The 25761-nt window shown below is 32.9% G+C and overlaps 1 protein-coding gene across 1 annotated transcript in view; it reads left to right on the forward strand.

Moving 5' to 3' along the window:
• Window positions 1–25761, forward strand: part of PALS1 (protein associated with LIN7 1, MAGUK p55 family member) — a 113061-nt gene that overhangs the window by 58736 nt on the left and 28564 nt on the right. Inside the window, exons 3-7 of the mRNA XM_074290429.1 lie at window positions 15507–15715; window positions 16643–16720; window positions 19112–19258; window positions 20685–20846; window positions 22905–22982. Of these exons, the coding sequence (XP_074146530.1) occupies window positions 15507–15715; window positions 16643–16720; window positions 19112–19258; window positions 20685–20846; window positions 22905–22982 (674 nt within the window). The remainder of the gene's footprint in view (window positions 1–15506; window positions 15716–16642; window positions 16721–19111; window positions 19259–20684; window positions 20847–22904; window positions 22983–25761) is intronic.

The raw sequence follows: 25761 nt of genomic DNA on the forward strand, positions 1-25761 counted from the left end.
TTCTGGCTCTTTGACCATCCTTTCCAGTACTAGTTTTCACTGTTAACTCATTTCTTTACTTTTCCTCCTTACCTCCATCATTCAGTAATTTCTTTTACTTTTGTAGTTGCAGATATGCAACATACATCTGCTGCCCACTCAGAATTCTGTAATTTTATTCTGAATTCCAGTTTTACTTCCCTTCTTTCCTCAATGAGTTTAATGCTTGCTTCTTCAATTTGTCTCTCAGTCCTTTCCTACCCTCACTCTCAGGGACTTTGGCTGATTATTGTTTCTTGAAATTTAGTATCCATATTTTTTTCCCTAGTTATTTATTTTAATTCTTGTCTTTTTCCTCTTAATATTTCTTGTTTTATAGAATTGAGTTCTGATTGCTCCAATCTTTTCCAGGAAGATGTACTTTTTGGATAAAGCATTTCAATATTCTAAACTATTCTTTCAATTTTTTTCTCACTAACTTTTATCTTAATTTATTTCTAATTTTGTTATTTTAATCTCTTTTCTTCCAGACACTCTTGTAGTTCTTATGGATAAACTTTTTTTTTTTTCCCCCTGGGACTCTGCTTGTAGGTATGGCACTACATTCTTCTTATTTGGAGTGTTTTCTGTGCTCAGATCTCCTGATAGACCCTTATGGAATATTAGAAATCACTTTGTCCTTGGCCCCAGGGCACCTGCATAATGACCTCCTCCTTACTGAATTGTTCCTATCTCCTACTACAATTCTGGATATATCTTTTCTCACCTTACCTGGCTTCATGGTGTTTCATTGGTATAGCTTCTTTAACAACTTCTCACCATTTTTAAAAAAAATAAGTTGTTATTGCTATTTTCTGGTTGTTAAATCATTGTAGTTATTTATCCCAAGTATTCCCTCCCCTCTCAGAGAGTGAACCCATATAACATAATATTTTTAAAGAGGGGGGCAGGGAATCATCACTACCGAAATTTTAAAAGTCTGAAAATATGCAGTGTGTAACATTAGTGGACCTCCTAGTTCCATGAAGGAATAGGTTGGGTTGGGGTGATAGCTGCTCTAGTTCTTCATATAAATCCATACTGATCTTGATAATTTTTTACATATTTTTTGTTGTTGTTGTTGTCTAGTGGTTCATTCCATTTACATTGTTGTAGTTACTATCTTCATCCTACTTTAAGCTCTTCTTTTTCTGAGAGTACAAGACTCACTTTCCTTTCATTAGTAGGACCTTCATTTGCTCTTCCAGATTATATTTCTCTGTCTTCCCTATCTCTTCCCTCCTCCACTTATTTTATATATCCTCTCATGTTATAATATTATCCAACACTTAAAAAAATTCATCCTCAAGCAAGTTCTATCCATGATGTCCCATATTCACCTCTTACTGTTTCCCCTTTGTGTGCATTTAGAAAAAATTCTCTTATTGTTCTCTGTCACTGTTCCATTTTTTCCCCTTAAATGATGAGTATGTTTATTCACTCATGCATTTCTACTATTCAGAGTGTTCAAGAATAAATCTCTTCATTTCTAGTTTCTTTCTAAAATTGTTTCAATCTCTAGAATTGAAGACACATCTCTTTTCACAAGAAGTTAAGCTCAGTTTTTCAGGGTAGGGCACACTGGCCTGCATTCTGAACTCCTTTGCTCTTCAGAACAACAGTATTCCATTCCCTCTTGTGTTTTCTAATGGGTGCAGAATAGTCCTGTATTATTTGAATGTTCTTTCATTTGCCTTTATTTCTGATCACTTGTCCAAAAAGTCCCTGAATTCTGTCCCTGATTCTCCGTCCCTGGATTTCCTGTCTCTGATAAATAAGAAGATTCACCTTATTTTGCTCTAACCAGGCTAATGTACCATTCCTAAATTATTGCCATATTTTATATATTGTTTATGCATTTATTATGCATTTATATTATTATGTATTGTTTTCCCCCATTAGGACACACCTTCTTTGAAGTACAGAGACTATCTTGTATTTATATCCCCAGAATTTAGTAGTGTCTGGCACAGAAAATGTTCCTAATAGTTTCCTTTATTCCTTATTCAACTTATGTGTGTGTGTGTGTGTGTGTGTTCCTTCAAAATGCCACAATAAAGAAAAAGTTCTAATGAGTTATGAGTATCATTCTATGTAAGAATGTAAACAGGTAAACTTTATTAGGTCCCTTATGGTATCACTTTCCTGATTACTCCTTATACTTCTACTGAGTCCTGTATTTAAAAATAAAATTTTCCATTTAGCTCTGGTCTTTTCATCCTGAATGTATGAAAATCCTTTTTTTTTTTTAATTTTAGTTTTTTGAATGTCTACCTTTTTCTCTGAAGGATTATTCACTGTTTTGCTGGGAGGTGTTCTTGGTTATAATCATAACTTCATTATTCTCTGGAATATCATATTCCAAGCCCTCCAGTCCTTTAACATAGATGCTGCTAAATCTTGTGTTATCCTAACTATTAAATGAAGTGAACTCTGAAAGCTATCTCACAAAATGGAGGCAATGTTCTAAAAATTGAGTGAAGGAGAAAGTAACAGAAAGTTACTAGGTTGACAAGAAACACACTCAGAAGAATATAACAAAGTCAAGGTTCCTACATCCAAAGCCTCCAAGAAAAATAAGAATTGGGCTTAGACGATTTATTTAAAGGAATTTTGAGCAGTTTGGGGAAGAGGTTGGATGTATTTACTACCATCTTGGCTGTGCCTCCTGACATTCTTAATATACAAGGTTTTTTAAATTAAAGAAAAAAATTCCACACTTAACATTAAACAAAATATCTTTTTTTTTTTTTTTTTTTTGTCAACTACTCTCATTACTTTTTTGATCTTCAATAACTATCAGCTTCTTTGGAGGCTTCTCTTGCATCTTCCAGAAGAGTCCCATTGTAAATTCTTCTTATCCTGGCCCCTTCTATCTTTTGAGTCACCAAGTCTAGAAGATCTGAAAGAAGGAAGCAGTGTCCTTTTATTTTAAATGATTTATTGACTTATTTTTTTAAAACATTCTCACTAGTCCTCTTCAACCCTAAATCCCCACTTTTCCACTTTATTAAAAAATGAAATGAGACTTTTGAAATATGCCCATAGTTTTCTAAAAATTTGTTTTCTGCTTTTGAGTCCCATTTCTGCTGTCAGGATGAAGCATCCTGACATTCAATGATGCTTCATCATTGCTTGATCAGAGTTCTTAAGATTTTTCTAATTAAAATTATTTTTCTTTAAAATGTATACATTTGTTTGCTTACTTGTTTCATTCTGCATCAGAAACTTCATTTTCACTATTTCTTTTTGTCTGATTTGTGAGATATGATAGAGGTATTTAATTTGAAATAGAGAGGATATGATTGGATCTCTGCTTTCCAAATCTAAGCTATGTTGTAACTTGGTCCAAGTCAGATTCCAAGGTTTTCCCAGCTTGACTTTATCTACTGAGAAGCTTCCTTTGAGCTCTCCTCCTGGGTGAGGCTTCCTTCCCTTGTTGGGGGGGAATATAGTATAGAACTATTCTCTTGGTATTATCTTGAATTGCCACTATTGTGCATGCCAAAAGATTTCTGGAAGCCTGATTCCCTGAAAGGGCGTTTCTGACTCAATCCTTGAGGCTTCTGTATATCTTTTTGTGTGCTTCTTTTTTCCTTCTTCATATCAGAAATTTAGGGATAATTATTACTGCCCTGCTGGTCTGCTCCTGCTCATTCACTTTTTCTAGTTTAGTTTCATGCCTTATTTCCTTTAAAAATTGCTAATAAGAAAAAAATAATGCCATGTATGCCACTGTTTGGGTAGTATTAAAATTTTCACCCATTTAAAAATATTTGCATATTCTAAGAGTAAATAGTCCTAATGGTTTAAATGCCTTTGGTTAAAGGAGGAAATTATTAGGAATTTATTTGAATATTCTTTGTGTAAAGAAAAGAGTTGGAAAAAATTATCTCTGAGGTTTGTTATAAGTTTATGATTACACATTATTCAACTCAAAATAAGTTGACCTGGAAATTAGTTCTCTCAGTTGCCCTCTTAAGGATATATATCATTTTCTTATAAATTGCTTTGTGGTTATGGTAAATGGATTCACTTAACCTTTATCAAACTTAAATGTTCTCTTCTATGCTGTCAGTCAGTAAACAATTAAGTGCTTACTTTGTACTGGGAATAAAAAGAAAGGCATAATATAGTCTCTAACCACAAGGAGCTCACAGTCTATTGGGGGAAGACAACACATAAAAAGTTGAAAAGTGGAATGGAACTTCATTTCACTGAGCACTGGGGCATGATGATAAAGTATCCCTTATCTTAAAAGGAAGATCTGGGGGGAACTCTGAGTTAGGGGGTCCAGAGGGAGACAGTACTGATGAATCTACAAATTATGTAGAGTTGATATGATTTTGCAAGAATATGAATTCTGGAGAAAATTATGAAATCCCTGAAAGCAATCAGGTGGGAAATCACTGCTCTGTGCTCCTTAAAGAGATATATTTGTCTCCTTAAGTACAAACATGTGAAGCTTTAAATAAAGAGAAGTATAATGTTTAGTCAAATCTATCTAATGAAGTATGAGATGATTTCTCCTAAGTACAGAAAAATAGAATTCAATGTTATTAAATATTTTATCTTATTTCTAACTTGCTGTGTTTGTATTAGACTTGAATGAAATCCTAAGGATCATTCTTCTATGGGAACAAAACATTAAATTCTCCCATACTTCCCATCATTTTACTTTGTCTTTACCTATCTATAATCTTGTTTTAATTCCTGTGCTATATTAAAAAAAAACAAAAAAAAAACTCTTTAGAGTGACCTTTGAAGGAATTAGGAATGTTTTTCTTACATTGTTTGAGCAGTTTAAATTTAGTTTAAAAAACTATTTATTTTGAAGTGGCAGATAAGGAATTTTTCGAACCTATTCAATACAGTGAATCTTACAGTGAAGATAAGTTTCTGAAATTTGTTGTTGTCATTTGTATTTCCTCTAATTTTGATGTATACTGTTTTATGTTCTTATAGAAAAATGAAGTGTTACAGCTTTTTCCTTAAATTATTCTTCTTTCCCCCTCTTCACAATTTGCTACTACATTAAATTATATCAGCGACACTCCTCTGCAATCTAGTGTAGGTTGATTAAATTACCCATTGCATTCCTGGTAGTGCTTAGAAGTGAAACAGCCAAAGTCTTATAAATGAGGGCAGGATGGAGGGAACTATTTGATTGGGAAGGAGCTTTCCGTTTCCATGAGACAAAACTTCCAACCTGTTGTAAGTAGACATGTAATTTTTTTTTTATTTTTGTTATGTTAACTGAGTGAGTAGTGGTTAAGAAAATCTTTTATGAATTTTCAATATAAGGAAAATAACTATTAATAGAATATTTTAAAGGTATAATGAACTGAATTTTCTATTTAGAATGTCAGGATTTTATAAATAAATATTAGTATGAGGAAAATTGGGCTTCGTTTATTTGTGTATATATAATTCCAAAATTTTATTAAATGAACATTTTGAGAGCTATTTCATTGATATGTCATCAATGTTATTTAAAATATAAGTTAGAAGTGAGAATTATGCTATTCTTTACAACCTCAGATGACTACAGAAATTATTTGGGAGTTAATGGTATAGAATGAGCTATGGAAACAAGCAACTAATGAAAAAAGCAGGATAGATGACTGATTTGACATTCAAGCCTATAAAGTAATATTTAAAATAAATCCTTTATATCATGGGTTAATCACTTTGTGCACATACCTTTTTGGGATAATATAAGACATGATTTTACTTCAATTGATTTTGGAAGATTAAGAAAGTCTTCTTCTCTTACTTTGTTTATAGAGTCTAGAATCTAAGGAGTGCATAAAAGAATATCCCCAGGAAAGCAATAGGCAAAAAAAGCACATCAAGAAGAAGGGCAAAAAAGGAACTTTAAAAATAAAAGTACAGGGTATATTTTAAATGAACTTAATTCTTGTGTATGGTCTACATGTTAAATTGAAATAAATATTCCTCCATGTAACTAAATTTTTTTCTTAGCATTTGGTTTATATTATTGCATAGTAATGTAGTGCTATTCAGTGAACATTTCTATAAATTTATCTGGCACCCATAGATTTGCTTTTAAATGTTTTAAAAGACAATTATTATTTTTCCTGTTTTTTAAAAAAATTATTTTGTTGATTATTTCCCAGTTACATATAAAAATATTATTGAGTTCTAAATTCTCATGCCTCTCTTTGAGAAGGCAAACAATTTGATAAAAAAAAAAGTTCTATGTGAAGTTATGCAGAAGATATTACCATATTAATCACATTACAAAAGAAAATTAAATAGTTTTGCTTTTTTTAAAAGGAGAGACTTCTCTCTGCTTTCATAGCTTATCAGTTCTCTCTCTGCAGATGGATAGCATTTTTCATCATGGTTTAGAATTGTCTTGGATCAATGTCCTGATCTAAGCTAAGTCTTTCACAATTTCACAGTGATCATTGCTGTTACTGTGGACAGTGTTCTCTTGATTCTGCTTATTTTACTTTGCACAAAATAAATTATATAAGTCTCAGGTTTTTCTGAAACCATCCTGCTCAACAGTATTCCATCACAATCATATACTTCAACTTATTCAGCCATTCCCCAGTTGATGGGCGTCCCTTCGATTTCCAATTCTTTGCCGCCACCCCCCCCCCCCAAAAAAAAACCCCTGCTATTTTTCTCCTCTTTTTGATTTCTTTGGAATATGAACCTAGTAGTGGTATTTGAGTCAAAAGAATATGTGCAGTTTTATTGTCATTTGGGAGTAGTTCCAATTTGTTCTTCAGAAGAGTTGGACTATTTTACAGCTTCACCAACAGTGCATTAGTACACAGTTTTCCCACATACCCTCCAGCATTCATCATTTTCCTTTTCTGTCATCTGTCATTTCCACTTCTTTTTAAAAATATTATTTTTCCTACAATTATATGTAAAGACAATTTTTAGCATTCATTTTTGTGAAATTTTGAGTTCCTGATTTTTTTCCTCTTTCCCCCTTTTAAAATAGTAGGCAATTTGATACAGATTATGTATATACAATTATGCAAAACATTTCTATATTAGTTGCAGTTTTGAAAGAAGAAACATAAAAAAGAAAAAACCATGGAAAAATTATACTTTGATCTGCATTCAGTCAGTTCTTTATCTAGTTATCTAGTATTTTTCATCATAAGTTCTTTGTACTTATCTAGGATCTTTATGTTGCTTAGAGGAGCAAAGTCATTCATAGTTGATCATTGTACAGTGTTGCTGATACTGTACAGTGGTTTCCTGTTAATGTTCATTTCACTTTTTTTTTTTTTTGAAATCTGTAACATAAGTTAGGAGATTAAATTATTCTAACATAATCTGTGTTATTCATTAATATGACTTATGAATCTTTCATTGCTACTACCTATTATTTCAGCCTGAATTTTTTATTTAGAAGGCACATCAATATTTGGACAATATTGTCAAAATTAATATGGATCATTTTGGAATTTTGAAGACTTAAATGAACTATTAATTTAGCCTATTGGTCCAGTAAATGCAAAATCTTAGCACAAGAGGAAGTGAGGCTTCTTAGAGTTAGGAAACTTTTCTTATGAGGTACACCAGTATGGGAGATCATCTGTCTCCAAATGAATCATTGGTGTATCCTATCTGAATTCTTTCTGGGTTGTTGCTGTTTTGTTAATTTCTCATTTTGTTCAAATCTTGAACCTGAAATACAGGAGCAGCCTGGAACTCATATATTATTTAAATTGTAAGTATTTTTATGCATTTGTTTATCTATTCTCATAGAAGGCACCTAGCCTAGTGTTTAATAAGTGTTTTAAGAGATTGTGACTGATAATTCCCTCTGAAGCATATTATTTAATACTAATGTTTATATCCTAGCTCTAACAACTTTCATACCTTCAAGATTAAAAAAAAAATCAATACCCCAATTAGATCCTTTAAAAAATATCTAATCTAAATTTAGCATTGCTCAAAATTGTTTTTTTCCTTTTCAAGCAATCATGAATGTGTTTTTCAGACTAGATGTTCTTTTTTTTTTTTTTTTTTTTTTTTAAATCTCTTTTCATTGATGTAGGAAAAAAATTTTAATTCCTCAATAGAGGGTAGAAACACTGCCTGTTAATACAGAATTTGCATTTGCTCTATAAGTAAAGAGCATTAAAGAGTTCTCTGGAGCAGGTTAAGTGACTTGCCTAGGATCATTCAAACAGTTTGGTTCAGATGTGAATTTTGAATGATGATATGCCTGACTAATCATTATGCTATACTTACATTTTCATTTATTATGTTATAATTCAGAATTTTTGAAAAGAGCAATTAAGAGAAGGTTATTATTGATACTTTATTTATAGTGGAGACTGTGGTTCAGAAAAAAGTCCTTTGAATTTGGAGTTGGAGGATTTGTTCAGGTTTTGCCTCTGTTTCTGAATGATTTTACCTCTAAAGTTGTAAAATGAGGGGATTAGATAAGATTGCTTTTACAACCTTTATCCACTTACAATCCATCATACATTTATAATAATCTCCAAAATTGATACTTTCTCTGCATCTCCCCCTCCCTTTTTAATCACGGAAAGGGAAGCTAATGTCCAAGAGCACATGGACAGTAATTAAACAGGATAAAAGTGTATGGATATGGTCTGTCTATATGGTTAGAAGTATTCACATAAATGAAATTACAGGTCTCTCTAAGCAGAATTTTATGTGTACTTGTCTCTTGCACTAGAATATCAGCTTCTTGGCAAATAGGAATTGTTTATTCTTTGAATCTTTATCTTTGTTTTAATAGAACACTTGTTTCCTTTCTCTAGGAAATGGTATATGAAATGGGGGTGGGGAATAACAAATGAATGAAAATACTACCTGTGGTATAGAGAATGGATTGTCGTGTTGTTTGACAGAAGTCACTTATTAACTATAATAATAAAAAAGTTTTTGTTTCACATAAATTGTATAAGGATACAGAACTGCATACAAAACAAAAAACTCTGAATGAATTACAGGACCTGGGTTCAAATTTTGCCGAACATTACCACTTGGAACCTTGACAATTTTCTTAAAATCCGTAGAACCCCATCTTCCTAATCTGTAAAATAAATTCGTTGGTTGGTGTTTTCTGGGGTCTCTTCCAACTTAGATCTATGTTACTATGAGCTAAAACTCAATGAATGACCTTAAAATAAGTTAAATTTTTCAAAATCATAAGCTACATATAATTAGCCTGAGGATTAAATTTGTAAATTTAGTATTGAGTCCTTTCAGATTTTATTCTGTAACAAATGAATCAGATAAGTAGTTTTTTTTTTGTTTGTTTGTTTGTTTTGTTTTGTTTTTTAACTTGGAGGGCTTTTGAGAAAGCTATGACATTAACTTGATAAAAATATACAGAAATTAGATCCAAAATTTTGATTTGTGGCTTGATCTTAGTCTGGATAAGATATTTTTAAAAAGAAAATATTTTGGTTCTGAGACTAAAATCATTTTTCATCCATAATATAGATGTCAATAAATAAAAATTAAGGCTAGAATTCAAAATAACCATTAAAAAGTATCAAAATAAGGTACTTTTAAAGTAAGCTGTATAGTAAGAACATTTGGTTTGGGATGAAAGATATAGCTCTAGCAAAATTAACTTTGAAATCCTAAAAAGTTATCTTGGAGTCACTGAACTGGATCATCAAAATGGATGTTTTATTTTCATTCTTTAGACAAGGTTAATGTTGACATTTATGGATTGATTTGAGTTTCACAAGCAAAAAGATATTAACATAATGATGTAACTTGTTGAGTATTGTTAAGATCCTTACTAGAGTACTGAGGTTTCTGAAAAGTCACATAGATTAGAAAGGAAAATAGGATCTCTGAGGAAAAGCTAAAAGAATTATTTTATTTGGTCTACATAATCAGTCTTTGTACTGAGAAAGACGTAAGGTCCATCTACTCTTAAGTAGGTCAAGTAAAAATAATGATAAATAAGTAAACAAAATTAATTCAAGGCAGTTTGTGTAAAGATCTTATAAAGATAAGAAATTCTAAAGACTTCATTAATAGCTTATTTCTGTGCTGACATACTGCACTCTCTTGATGTAGGCTAAAATTTAGAGAAGATTTAGGGAGGAGAACAACATATTTAGCTCTATCAACTAACACTGTTTTGCTGTATATGTTAGAGCTTCTCTGTAGTTATATCTATTTTCTTGCCACGCCAAATCTCAGACTGCCAATTATTAAATATGCTTTTAACTCAAAGTCAAATGTAAATTGTATTCTTAGTTTATATGTCTAGTCCCCTGCCTTTCTATAAATTCAAAATTTATAGGAATAATTTTATACAGAATGATAATTAACTTTTTGTTATCAGTATTAAGAATAGAGTTAAGAAGAAATATGATAAACTGTAGAATTGAGGATTTCTGTTGGATATAAAATTTTTCAGAGGATGAAATTGTTTTAGCATTTGGTAGTTTTGCTAGCAGAAAACTTTATTTTTTTTATTTTTATTTTTTTTGAAATTAAAAATGCCAAACAGACTTAAAATTGTCTGCCCTTGAATTACTGGTCCCCTAATCCTACCTCTCACAAGGTCATACCTTGCCAGATCTCAGTCCTGAATTAAGTCCTATCTGTTTGCTTCATTCATATTAGGCATAGAGGATAAAATGCTGAATCTGAAGTCAGAAAGACTGTTTAGATTTTGCCTCAAATGCTTAGTAATTAGTAATGACACAATGACTGTCTGCCAGAGTTTCTTCATTGCTGAAATGGGAATAATAATAGATTATTGTGAGGATCAAATGAAACACTTAGCACAATGCCTAGCACATGGTAGGTGCTTAATAAATTATAAATGTTTATGCCTTTTCTCTTACCTATACCTGCTGGATAGAGTTGGAATGAATAAAAATCAAGGTGATTGAGTAATCTATATGTTTATGTAAACTCTTTTCAACCTACACTCACTGCATTCTTCATAGCACTTCCAAACTTTCTTCTTTCTCCTTATCAAGGCGATCAGAGCAGTAAGTCAGTTATGATTCCAGAAGACTGTTGATGAATCATGTTCTTCTCTCCCCGCTCTTTCCTCTTCCATGTTCATCTACTTCTTTTGTTTTCATCTCTTTCTCTCCCTTTCCCTCTTCATATATAACTGATCTGTTTTATTGCTCTGTTTTGCTATTTTTTAATGTATTTTGAGGATTGCTGTTTTGTAGTGTAGTTTTGACTGATAAAATTTCTTGTCCTTCCCTGAGATTTTTTTCATCTTCAATATGGTAGTTTTTATTTTTATCTATACCATGATCATTCTGTGGTTAACTATATCAGAATTTGTTCCATCAGACATTCTGTATATAATCAAATCATACAGTGTGGGGTGGGTGTTTTTTTTGACTAACCCCAGATTGACTAATCAGAGAAATCTTCAGATACAAAGAAAAAGCATTTATTTAGTCCCTGCAGGGAGAGGCCCAAGCAAGCCCAGGAGATAGAGACCTCTAGGCCTGGAGATCATGTGACTTCCTGTAACTTGGGCTCAGGGCCCATTCTTCAGGCTCTTCAGACCTCTAGGAATAGGTGTAATGTTCTCTTCTTTAAATTATAATCATTCTCTTGGAGCAGGTTCCTTGGGGAGCTTCTGGAGGCAGCCTTAGTTTCAGTTCAGTTCAGTAAACCTAAATGCAGCCAGGAGTTAAAGTCCAGATCCTTTATTGTGTCTTTCAAAGTCCTGAATCTTTTCCTGGTCCCGGTTAGCTTTAATAGAGGGCTATCTCTCTCCTTGGTTCCAAGAGCTCTCCAAATCTCTCCAGCCAGCTTGAGCCTCATGTCCTCCTAATGTCTCCAGCCAGCACAAAGGTGGAAGTTGGAAGGAATCTTGACTCTGAATCTCCCGAACTCCTCCTTGGCTCTGAGAGCTTCTTTGCTTATATGCTGCCCAATGAGTACACACCAATCATTTCATCACTAGGAAACCATTATTTGTTGTAGGATTAAATCAATGCTAAATTAGATTTAACCATCATCTCCTCAATTCCACTCAGTACCTTGTTTCAAGTTCTGGCCCATAACATCTCCTTGTAGGATCAGATCAACCATGCTAAATTAGATAATTATTGTCTCTATCCATTCCAGTGACTTAGCACCTTGTAAGAATCCTAACAAATAGGAATCACTAATTTAGGCCTAGTCTGACCTACTCTATCTCATAAATTTTTTGAGAACACTTCACCTGGTCTCACTCAATACTTTCAAAGTTTGTCAAACTACTAAGTACTCAAAGCATAAGATACTTGAATTGGTGTATTATTCGGATTTGGTGAGGGAGGAGGAAGAGGGAAGCATAGCATCTGCCTCAGAGTAAAGAATGTTTTCCAATTTCTTTTCCTGAAGCCTCCAAATTGTATATAAGCCCTGATATAATACTTGGATATTAGATAGATCTTTATAAGTTAGATAAAATGAATTTTTAAAAATATTCTTTTTAAAATTATAAACAAACAAAATAATATAAACAAATTGCATTTGAAACTTATTTATCCTTATTTTTAAGGTATGTGTTCTTTTTAATATGATATTAATAACAATAATGATGGTAGTAATGTTATCACAAGTAATAATCTTCATATTATTTGATTCCCCAACAACTTTGTAGAGAGAGATATTATTATTAACTCTATTTTAGGTGGGGAAACTGAAGTTATAGGAGATTTGAAACTGAGACTTATTTTCCTTTTAGGTTCATGAATTTCAATCAATGCTGGTAGCTCTTGTTTACAATACCCAAGTCACTCTCCTTCATTTAAATATGGCATGAACATATGAATCTCAATTTTTCTTTTCTTCCTCTCTTCTTCCCTCATTTTAGATTTCAACATATAGACTCTTTGAAGTACTCATACTACTCAGTTTCTCACCCTATTAAAACTACTTTTACTTCACCTCAGCCACACACAAAAAGTCATGCTCCTGATCATGACTCCACCCAAAAATATAATAATAATAATAATAATTCTTCAAGAGTTCCAAAGTCCACTTCTCTGAAGATAATCTATTCACTTTCCCCCTCACTGTGATCTGCAATCCCATGACCTTTCAATACTCTCCCAGGCAATCTTCCCTTCATTAGCCATTCTCTCCTTTCTGAATCTTGACCTCTTGTTAAACTAATTTTATTATTCGCTGCCCTCCTCTCTTGAATTTATACCATTCTTAATCAAATTGCTGATTAAATGCTGCAAAACCTCAACCTTGGGTCTTTCCTTCCATTTTCCATCTTTGCGTCTATTAACATAGTATTGAGCAAACTCGAGGGGAAAAGTCAGCATTAATTCTGACCAGTTCCACTACACGATAATACACAACCTTAATTGGGTCTTAATTGCTGTTATGCAATCTCCTGTTCTTCCCTTTTCAACTCACAGCAATTTTTCAAACCTATTCGTCCCTCTTCAAATCTCTCATACATTCGGGTTCCTCTCACTCACTCATCTAAGATCTTTAGATTATACTTTACTGGAAAAAGAATTTAGGCCATTTGCTGAGAGCTCCTTCTCCTTTTTCTTCTATCACATAGCTGTCTTATGACTCTTATCTTCTCCCCCTTGTAAAATGAAGTGACTTCTTCCCCCAAAAAGCTGCTTTTTAAATTGTTCCATTCTATTCCATTCCATCTCCCACCCTTTGTCCCCTTTCTCATCCCCATCCTATCACTTACTTTTAATCTCTCCCTCTCTGCTGACTCATTCCCCAAAGTCCAGGAAGAAACCCTTTCTAGAGCCTCTATTGTCCCCATATCTTTTGTGCCTATTGAGGCCTATTGATAAACTCCCTGAGAAGGCCATCTACAATATGTGCTTCCACCTTCTTTTCCTCCCATTTTTTTTCTTTAAAACTACCCTCTCCAAATGTTCTCTAGTCCTCGTTCTCCTTGACCTTTCTGTAGCCTTTCACACTATTCTCTCTTCCTTGACACTCTCTTTCTAAATATTCAGGACAAGAATTTCTCCTGGTTCTACTGCTTATCTGTCTCTGTCTTCTTTGCTGAATCATCTTCTATAAATGTCCTACTAGATTCTGTCCTTGACCTTCTCCTGATTCTGTTTTACTTGGCTATTTAATCAACTCCCATGAATTTAATTACCATCCTGCCCTACCTAATCTCTTTGCTGACCTCCTGTCTTCCATTCACATCTGCTTTTATGATCTCTAATTGGATGATGAGTCTTAAGCTTAGTATTTTCAAAACAAAATGGCACTTAATAAAAATTGATAGCTTCAAGTTAAATAATTTGCTCCTGGTCCCATAGTTATTAGTCTTCCAGATGCCAGGTCTAGCACTCTATTCACTTTGCCACCTATTTCTAATATGATAATGATTCTGAACTTCACAAGTCAGTTAAGAACTACTCAACCAGTTTCTGTTTCTTATTTGACATAAGCCTGTAGCTCAATTCCTTTGGTAGAGAGATGACTGATTTACTTGGAAATAAATATGCTTTCCCCTGACTATTACTAGCCTTTCTTATTTCTCTAGATTTTCTTTAATGACATTCATCTAAACTAAGGAAAAGGCAGAAATCTTTTTTCAGTCTTAAAATTGCCTAAGTAGACATGAAAACTACAGTCTTTATTCAACTGAAATTTATCTTTATGTAATATTTTCCTCAGTAGATGACAGTTTTTAGAGTGAGGATGAAAGAAAAACTAAAAAGTAACATAATTAGGTCAGCTAAGTAGCACAATATAGAGCACTGGTCCTGGATTCAGAAGGAATTAAATTTAGATTCAGCTACACATTTTCTAGCTTTCTATCCTGGGCAAATCACTTAGTCCTGCTTGCCTCCTTTACCTCCCCCCCCCCCCTTTTTTTTTTTTTCTCCCCCTGAGACTGAGGTTAAGTGACTTGCCCAGGGTCACACAGCTAGGAAGTGTTAAGTGTCTGAAACCAGATTTGAACTCGGGTCCTCCTGAATTCAGGACTAGTGCTCTATCCACTGCGCCACCTAGCTGCCCCCTACCTCCACATCCCAAAATTCTACTAGCACAATCCCATGAAAACAAACTCATATAGAGGGACTTTGTTTAGTGGATGATCTCTTGAGGAACACCTCATTATGTCTCAGTAACATTTGAATGCATCAATTGTGCTATAACACAGTTCAGTATTTAATATTTATAATTATAACCCTAAACAGTCAAGATTTGAAAATGTTTTATGTATTATATTCAAGAAAGCATGGACGTTTTAGTTTAAATCTCTTCATTTAATAATCAAAGATGACCAATAATAATTCAAATCAACAGTTATGGCAACTAAAAACGTAAACATCTATTAACTGGAAAATTTATTTTTCTAGAAGCTTTCTTTTTTCCAGAATAATGAAAAAATTTAGAATGCTGTTAGTAATCCCAATATTTTGCCTGCTGAAGTAGAATATTTTAGAACATATTTTGCAAATATAAGCTAAATGATTAATATTGAACAACTTTCTCTCCCCCCCTCCCCCCCCACACAGAAGTGGAAGATCTGTTCTCTTCACTCAAGCATATTCAACATACTTTGGTTGATTCCCAAAGCCAGGATGACATTGCTCTGCTTTTACAACTTGTTCAAAATACTGATTTCCAGAATGCATTTAAGATACACAATGCTGTCACAGTGCATATGAATAAAGCCAGCCCTCCATTTCCTCTTATTTCCAATGCACAAGACCTTGCACAGGAGGTATGTATTCTGTGTGTGTTTTTGACATTCTTACTACCTTATTTTCCTTCTGGGGCCAGCATTTTTAGGTGTATAAGATTAAATCCGATCATATGTTAATACAATAAAGTCTCTCTTTAGATAAAGTTGAATATAGTTATTTTCTATGCTGTGTTATATGAGAAATTTCATTGCCATTTGTTTAATCATCAGTAGACCTATCTTATTAGGTTGTAATAATCTTATTAATAATAATATTGTGTATAAGAAAGATAAAATACAAAGGAAAAAAGTCAATTTTCTCATATTCACTCCTATAACATCTTTATTTACTTCTATTTATCCTAAGTTCACTGTAAATAGCCTTGAAGTTCCTTGAATAGTTCCTTGAAGGAACCTTAGAGAGACATCAAGAGAAAGATCCAACCTTCTTGTTTTATAGATGAAGAAAAAGGCACAAAGAAGATTTTGTTATATAGGAAAGCTAGATTCAAACTTGAATCTTTTGAATTAATTTCTAGCCCTCTTGGCCCTCTACCACATTAGTTAGGTGGCATGTTTAGAACTGTAGCATTTTAAATCTAGAAAGCTTCTTGAAATAGTCTCATTTCAACCCCATGATGTTACAGATGCAAAAAATAAGAAGTATCCCATATCCAGCCATCTTAGTAATCAGAGCTTACATTGGAAAGATTTCATTCAAGAATGATCTTTTGTGGTCTGTTTTATAAGGAATATTGCTGTTAAACTAGCACAGATTTTGCCTCAATTATGAGCCTTGTTTTTGCTTCCTTCCTATCTTGATCTTCGATTACGTTCTAGTACACATAGTGATAGTACTAGTGATAGCAGTAGTAGTATTTGGGGTTTTTTACATTTACTATCTTCTGTCACTAGCCTTCTTAAGTATTACTTAATATGTATTAAAATTTTTCTTTTTCCTTGTAGGTACAAGCTGTTTTGAGACCAAGCCATCAGAAGGAAGGACAGGAGTTAAATGCTTTGCTAAATGCTCCTCATATTCAGGTAGAAACTAGACAGATTGACAGTGTACTGGTGAATCAAATATATTTTATTATATATGTAGCTTTTACTATATGCTTTTCTTAATGTATTTTTGAAGTGAAAACTACCCAATTACTTTTTTCTTTTTCTCTACTATATGCACTTTTTTTAAAACTTGTTTTAAGCCAATATACATTCAGAGTTCATCATCTCATCCACACACGGGAACTACCTACTTAACTATACCTCACCTTCACCAATCCAATTTTTAAAACTTGAATCCAATACCAAAAAGAAAACAGTCTGCCAAACTCATCTTATTTGGGGGGGAGTTAACACATCATACCCTTTGACAAAAACAAGTTATCAATAACAACAACAATTATTTTAGGAGTATTTGCTATGCACATATTGCTGTGCACCATATAGAAGAATCCGTATTGCTGATATCTTCCAGTCCAGACAGAATACTTGAGCTTAATTGGGGCAGTTCTTTTGATTTTCTTTGTGCTGATGCTATAATACTTTTATGTATTCTGTCATCTGTGTCTTAGTTATATGGTGGTACCTCAAAGCATGCTTATGCAATGCAATATTGCTTTATTTTCTCCCTAAACAATACCCTTTATTGTGGTGGTGGGGCCTGGGATAAAGCTTCAAGGAAGGAGGAGTCACGGTCTTCTGGAAAGTTTGTAGTGTTATAGTGATTGTTCAGTGACATCCCTGCTAGAAAAATTCTCATTCTATATAGTCTTTGGCCATGGAGCTAGAAAGCCAATCCATCTTGTGTCAGGAACTCCATAGTGAGTGTGGCAGAGTCCAACTCTAGCCCTGGAGGCAACTGTAGATCATTTTCTCATCCTTGATAACCGAGTTTCACAGCTTTCTCTGACTGGCATGGTAATTTTCCACATGGACATAGATCTCCATGTGCCAGCATAGGTAGGCCTATTAGAGACATCATACTTCATGATTGGGTTGCAGCTAATATCATATATTTATATACAGGATTCCATGCCTAAAAATAATTTTTGGAAGAGGGTTTCTTATTGCCAATTTTGGTGATAACCTTAGGGAGCTGACATCTTTTTTTCCAGACGAGAGCTAGATATAGCTAGATGCAGTTTATTTTCTAGAGGCAGCACAACATAGCTTCTCATTGATGTCACACACAATTTCCTTCTAAGCTGAGATAGTGAGAGTAGGTAGCTGAGATATTAGCTTCTGCTGTTCATGATTTTCATGAAGTAGTTTGTTAGGTCATAGCCAGCCAGATCTTGATAGAGGGTAATATGAAGGATCTTCATCATCATCAGAAATAATGACACAAGCATAAAGAGACAACACAGCATAGATGGCAGTATACATGGCTGTTATCTTGAATGTTTTAAACATGATTTGGGATACCACGTCTCATTTGCCCTTGGGATCCAGAGAACTTTCTGTAAATAGCACAGTGTGTTCTTTAGAAGCTATATGGAGCGCATTGTAGAAAATGTTTCTAGATTTCTTACTTATTGGTGACAGTATCTTGTCACTTGAGGTACTTAATGTTTAGAACATCTCTTTCTCTGAACCTCACTTCCACTAGGGTAGGGGAAGGTTATTGATTTTCCCAAACATTTTCTCTTTTAAAAAGGAAATTTCAAATTCTTTTAGTTTAATTTTTCATTTTCTATGAGTTTTTTATTATTCATAGGGTTAAGAGTTAAACCTTTTTTAATTGAACTTTAAGAAAATATAGTGGACACTTGAGATTTCAGTATGCTAGGATGTAATGTTCTCTTTGGGTTTTCTTGGGGTCTCTGGGAGCAGTCTTCCTTTCAGAGTAATCACCACACTTACAATCAGGTGTTAAAGTCCAAATCCTTTACTATCTCTATCTAGGTCGTCTCCTTTCCTGGGGCCCGATTAGCTTTCTTAGAGGCCTCTCTCTCCTTAATTCCGAGAGCTTGAGCTCTTGCCTGTCTTCTTTGCTCTCTATGAGCTTATATGCTCCACACTGAGTATAAACCAATCATTCATATCACTGGAAACCATTATTTGTTAATAGGATTAAATCAATCATAGTGAACCATGCTAAATTAGATAACCATTGTCTCTATCAATTCCACTGACTTAGTACCTTGTAAGAATCCTTTGTTTCAAATTCAGAGTTCTGGCTCATAACACCATTAGTTCTGACATATTTGACATCATGACATATAACACAAATATATGATTGCAGGCATTTAAGTTTAAGGATTGTATATGAATTTATGTAGAAAGATTTGGAGAAAAAAGTCAGAACCTATTGATCCTCTATTGACAGTGTTACATCACTGTAACAGTTATGATTAGTTTGGCATTATGTGTAGTAATCAGTTAGAAAAATATTGTGTAGAAGTAAATTTTTTTCTCAAAACCCTACAGGCACTGTTATTGGCTCATGATAAGGTTGCTGAGCAGGAAATGCAGCCAGAGTCCATCACAGATGAGAGAGTTTATGAGAGCATTGGCCATTATGGAGGGGAAACTGTAAAAATAGTTCGTATTGAAAAGGCTCGAGATATTCCATTGGTAAGTATACCCTTCTTGTTTCACTACATATTTGGGTTTAATTTCAAGAATAGTTCATTGGGAAAAGGTGTGGCCTGAGTTTTATAGTTCTGACCCTGTTAGATAATTTTTCGATCATCCGAGATTCATATCTGGCCTACTTGACAAATTGGAGGTCACTGTTTTTTCCCCTACAAAATAAGTAGAATAGATTAGATGGCTTTTAAGGTTCCTTTTTGCAGTAAATTTATGATCCTATGATGACTGGTAGAGGTCTTTGACTTACAATGTTTTCTTCTATCTTATTTCAGTTGTATTACCATAATATTGTGCTGTTTATTTTCTATTTTCCCATTATATTTTGATCATAGTGTTTTCTAAGTGTTTTTTGGTGCATACACATGCATGCATGAACTCCTTCATAAAATAAAAAATACAACTAAAAATATAGTGTCTGATATTACTTCATAATATGATAGATGAATAAGGAAAGGAATTAGGTAGTTTTAAGCATTTTTCCTAGCTAAAATAACTCTTTAAAATAGCAAGTTTTTATTATTTTTCAGAGAAATTTAACAAACTTAATAAAGTAATCATTTCTGTGTTTGAAATTTTCTCTGAAAGCCATGTTCTCAATGCAATATGGAACATTTTGTGTTTTTTTATTATATTTCTATGTTTGCCCCAAATGAAGCTAATCTTAGTTCATCATCTTTTGTTTTTCTGTCTACATAAATGAAACTGGAAAAGATTTTCATTGTTTTGAAATGAAAAATTTTGGTGGTGGAAGAAATAATTTGAAAACTTTTTGGCTTGATTTATGTAATATAATTATCTTTTTTCTGTTTAGAGCAGAAAAATATCTAGAAATTAAATATTTTATACAGTATTTTAATTGCCTTTATTTCCTATGATCATTTTTAAACCAACATCAGATATAATAGATGACTGCCAATATTTTTGTCTTTAAGTATGTAGCTACTTATTATATTATGTATCCTGTACATATACGTTGAAAATTCAGAAGTGATTTTGTTTTTCCCTTCTCAAGTCATTAATTCTCCTAGAATTTAGATTTAGCTGTGAAAATACAAATTACATTATAGAATCAGTTCAAAACAATTCTTTTGATCTTCTTTCATTTTTACATGTATTTTATTTTTCCAAACTTAATCCACTTAACAATCAAAATTCTTTTAAATGAATATATTGATAGCTGACAGTATATTCTGTTTATGAAATCTCTCAGCTGTTTTAAGTCCTTTTAATAGCTTTTCTCAAGTAAAGTTTTCTTTAATCTGATTTCTATTTTTGTTAATTACTTATTCTACTGGAGTTAACAGATTCATAGAATTACAGAATTGTAGAGAAGAAAAAATAATTGAAAACTGAAGGCATATTTGACAGATTACTGGATTCATACAAATTATATTTTGGGATTATTTAGGGCGCTACAGTTCGTAATGAAATGGATTCTGTCATCATTAGTCGGATTGTAAAAGGAGGAGCTGCAGAAAAAAGTGGACTATTGCATGAAGGAGATGAAGTTTTGGAGATTAATGGCATTGAAATTAGGGGGAAGGATGTCAATGAGGTTTTTGACTTACTGGTAAGTTTACTCATCTAAAGGATGTTTACTTATTTTTGTATTTGTTAGGGTAATCCAAAATAAAATGAATAATTTTGATGTCATCATAAAGAATACTAAGCACTCCTAAACTTTATATTGTAAATATGATTTTATTGTTGGAGGCAGGTAGCCAATACTGCTTTACTTTAGGGAGGAATATTTTTAAAAATCTTTTGCTTATGAGGAAAGGTGTATAGAAAGCTATCCTTCAAGCCAAGAAAATCTAGGTTGAAGTCTGGCTGGCCTCCAACATTATGTCAGGCTTTATTAACATGAAGCAAATCATTCAAGTTTTCAATGCTTTAAGCTAGAGATTTGCTGATTTGGTATAAGAAATTTCTTCATCTGGGAGTTCTCTACCAATGAAATTTAAGTGTCAGTTATCAGCATCATTCTTTCTTAGCTATTTTCATTTGTATCTGAAAACAGCAAGAGTGCTGTTCCTCATTAATTAATTGTTACAGTATCAGTTCTGAATACTATTACATTATCATATGAGAACAGTGATGAGGATAATTCAGAATAGCCTATCATTAAATTCAACTTTAGACTTCTATATAGATTTAGGAAGGGATGAAATTGGATCGGTATTTCTGTGAAATTTGTCATCATTCATATATTTGACTTAAGTTAATGTAGTAGGAGTCCATCTCTTTATCCTTTAAACTCTTGTTTATCTTGATAAGGGTTATTAAGGTTTTTCAGTTCTGCCACTTTTGCTACTATAACTTCCTAAAGTACAATCCTACTTATTACTTTGACCTTTGTTAAATTCCTTATTTGGGGTTTTATTGGTCTTCTCTTCTAGCCTGTGTACTCTAAATGACTCAGGTAATAACAGTAATTATTTGGGCTGAAAATAACATAGTGATCAATGTGTGTGAAATGACTAGTAAACCCAGGAGGATGGAAGTTTATGGCTGGAGAAATAGATTCCCTCCACTCTCTTTTTAAAAAAATATTTTATTTTTCCAAATATATACAATAGTTTTTTTCAAGATTCACCTTTGCAAAAATCTTATGTTCCAAAGTTTTCTAACTCTTCTTCCCCTTCCACAAGACAACAAGCAATTTTATACAGGTTAAATATGAGCAGTTGTTTTGAACATATTTTCATATTTATCATGCTGTGCAAAAAAAAAAAAAAAATCAGATCAAAAGGGGAAAGCAATGCAAAGAGAAATCAAACACCAAATAGGTGAAAATACTATCCTTCGATCAACATTCAGTCTTCACAGTTCTTTCTCTGGATGTGGATGGCACTTTCCATCATAAGTTTATTGAAATTGCCTTGTTTCACCTCATTGTTGAAAAGAGCTGAGTTGGAAATAGATTTTCACATTAAGCTTCTTATGCCAAGCTGTGTATTAAAATCTAATGTATTAAAATTAATTTGAGTCCTTCAATCACATAAGCTCTGAATAGGAGTTGTTTGAGAAATATGTCAGTTATGTAGCTCTTCTGTGTCTATCCGGTATGACAAATCAAACCTGTTACATTGAGCCAAGAGGATTGAACTAATTCATAATTTACCCATTGAACAAGGCACAAAAAACTCGCTTCATTGTAGCTATGATCATTTGAGGGTTTTTTGGTGGTTCAGTTATTTTTAGTCATATGACTCTTTGTGGAACCCAATTTGGGGTTTTCTTGGTAAAGATACTATAGTGGTTTGCTATTTTCCTCTCTGGAAAAGAAAACTGAGGTAAATTAGGGTTAAATGACTTGCCCAGAATCAAAGCTAATAATCATCTGAGGCTCCATTTGAATTCAGCTGCCTGCAATTGAGGTGGGTAGTAGTAGTTTGTTATGTAATGTTATGTAATTTATGTTATGTTTATTGAGCAGATAAAATTCACTTCTTTTAATTGAAAACTGAAGGCAGGGATCCTTTCTCACTCTTTATAGAATTTGGCATAGTATATGAGTAATGCACTCTCAAAATAAGCTTTTAGGTGATGATGTGGTTATTGAGTAGGTTTCATATGAAAACTTGGTATGCCTTGATATCTAAACTTCATTTTTGTTTCTTTATAGTCTGATATGCATGGCACACTCACATTTGTGCTGATTCCTAACCAGCAGAACAAGCCCCCTCCTGCCAAAGAAACAGTAGTAAGTGATTTATATATTTATTAAATTTTAAATTGTTGTTCCCCTGCCATTATTTACCTAGAAATATTATATATATCTTAACATTTCTTGCTCTGAAATAAAATGTTTTAAAAAACTAAAAATTTTGACTTTTAAAAAAAGAATTGCTGGAAATTATTTCTCTAATTTTACCTGTACTCAAAAACAATATGCTCTAAAGCTTCTAATTCAGTGTTAGAGCTATTTTGAAGGCAAATTGTTTACCTGTGTTAAGAATTAATATATTTTCCCCATCAGTTAGTAATTATTTTTGAAGAGCAAACTAAGGACAACACTTAAACATCCTTATACATAAACTGAAAATGAAAAATCCAAACTATATTTTTCTTTTTCCAGTACTTAAAAGTTTGATGTAATTTTAGCATAGAAAGTAACTAAACATTAGCTTTCTTTTTCTTTTTAAAAAATGTGAAAATTCCTGTTAGTACAATTCCTTTTTTTTTAAAATAATAATAGATTTTTATTTTTCAAAATATATGCAAAGATAGTTTTCAACATTGCAAAATCTTTTATTCCAAAATTTTCTCCCTGTCCTATACAGCAGGTGATTCGGTATAAGTTAAAGATGTACAAATCTTCTAAATATATTTCCACATTTATCATGCTGCATAAGAAAAATCAGATCAAAAAGGAGGGAAAAAAAAACGGGGGTGGGGGGAACCAAGCAAATAACAACAAAAAAAGTGAAAATACTATGTTATAATCCACATTCATTCCCCATTGTCCTCTCTGGATACAGATGGCTCTCTCCATCACAAATCTTTTGGAATTGGTCGAAATTACCTCACAATTCCTTTTTTTAATATTTCGGTCAAGCACTCAAGCTGGGCAAAATGTATTGTTAGTTCACTTGTATTCTAACCCTAGGAAAAAATGACATTAGAGAGACATTAGAGAGTAAATAAAGAAATTTAAGTGCAAGAATGGTATTTAGGTTTCTATCTTAATGAAATTATTTTGGGAATTCTGTAAAAAGTTGGGAGGAAGAATGACTTAAAGCAGCTTCTTAAAGAGAAGTGAAGAAAGGAATTGGATTTCATCATAACCTCAAAAGTTACAATAAAGGGGCAGCTAGGTGGCACAGTGGATAGAGCACCAGCCTTGAATTCAGGAGGACCTGAGTTCAAATCTGGTCTCGACACTTAACATTTCCTAGCTGTGTGACCCTGGGCAAGTCACTTAACCCCAGCCTCAGAAAGGGGGGGGGGATTACAATAAAAATTATTTCCTCAGACATTTTTGGCCATCTTGGTAAGATCACCATGAAAACCTTATGCAGTCACATTTAATTTATCATAAACAATTAGAAAATATTAATGAGAAAAGTATGGTACACAATATTTACCCTGAATTAAACAATTGGACAAAATGGGAAATGCACCACAGAAATTGCAACAATTTCTTCTAGATGTTAAATCAGTATTAATTTATTACATCGAGGAGATTAAAATAATCCAGAAAGTATCTATTCAGCAAGTATTTGCTTATTTGACAATGAATCAATCAATGAATGTTTTATAAAAATCTTATGAAGAATGTTGATGAAATTGATTAAAAGTGATTTCATAAAGCAGAGAAAAAGTGGAAATTTAAAAAGGTTTAAAGAAAACTTGGCAAGATATATGGCATGGCATGGCCATTCAAGTATTTTTTGAAAAGGAAAAATGTGAACAATAGAGAGTTGCCAAAATTATGTCACACTTTTTTTTTCCCCATCAAACTACCAAAGTACTTACATAGAGGATATAAAATGACATTACAGGAAACAAATATGAAAAAGGTAGCTAAGTTAAATCAAATACTTCTAGAGATTAGGGCTGTAGGTCATGGACTTTTAAGGCCTGGAGAGACTAAATTCATTCATTTATTTATTTATTTTAAATTTTATTTGTAATTTTTTTTTTTGACAGTATATATGCATGAGTAATTTTTTTTTTTATAACATTATCCCTTGTAATCATTTTTCCACATCATCCCTTCCCTCCCTCTATCCCTCCCCTTGATGACAGATGACAGGCAATCCCATACATTTTACATGTGTTACAATATAACCTAGATACAATATATGTGTGTAAATACCATTTTCTTGTTGCACATTAAGTATTAGATTCCAAAGGGTAGATAGACCGTAGTGCTAACAATTTACATTCACTTCCCAGTGTTCCTTCTCTGGGTGTAGTTGTTTCTGTCCATCATTGATCAACTGGAAGTGAGTTGGATCTTCTTTATGTTGAAGATATTCAATTCCATCAGAATACATCTTCATATAACATTGAAGTATACAGTGATCTTCTGGTTCTATTCATTTCACTCAGCATCAGTTCATGCAAGTCTCTCCAAGCCTCTCTGTATTCCTCCTGCTGGTCATTTCTTACAGAGCAATAATATTCCATAACCTTCATATACCATAATTTACCCAACCATTCTCCAATTGATGGACATCCATTCATCTTCCAGTTTCTAGCCACTACGAAAAGAGCTGCCACAAACATTTTGGCACATACAGCTCCCTTTCTCCTCCTCAGTATTTCTTTGGGATATTAGCCCAATAGCAGCAATGCTGGATCAAAGGGTATGCACAGTTTGATAACTTTTTGGGCATAGTTCCAAATTGGAGAGACTAAATTTATAAGATAATCTGAAAAACAAGATAAAAAATATTGGAAAAAAAACTTAGAACTTATGAATTTCCAAAAAATTGACTGGAAAAAAAATGGTCCGTAAACACCAGTTTATGTGC

This window comes from Sminthopsis crassicaudata, chromosome 2 (assembly GCF_048593235.1).
Source record: "Sminthopsis crassicaudata isolate SCR6 chromosome 2, ASM4859323v1, whole genome shotgun sequence".
Classification (NCBI taxonomy): domain Eukaryota; kingdom Metazoa; phylum Chordata; class Mammalia; order Dasyuromorphia; family Dasyuridae; genus Sminthopsis; species Sminthopsis crassicaudata.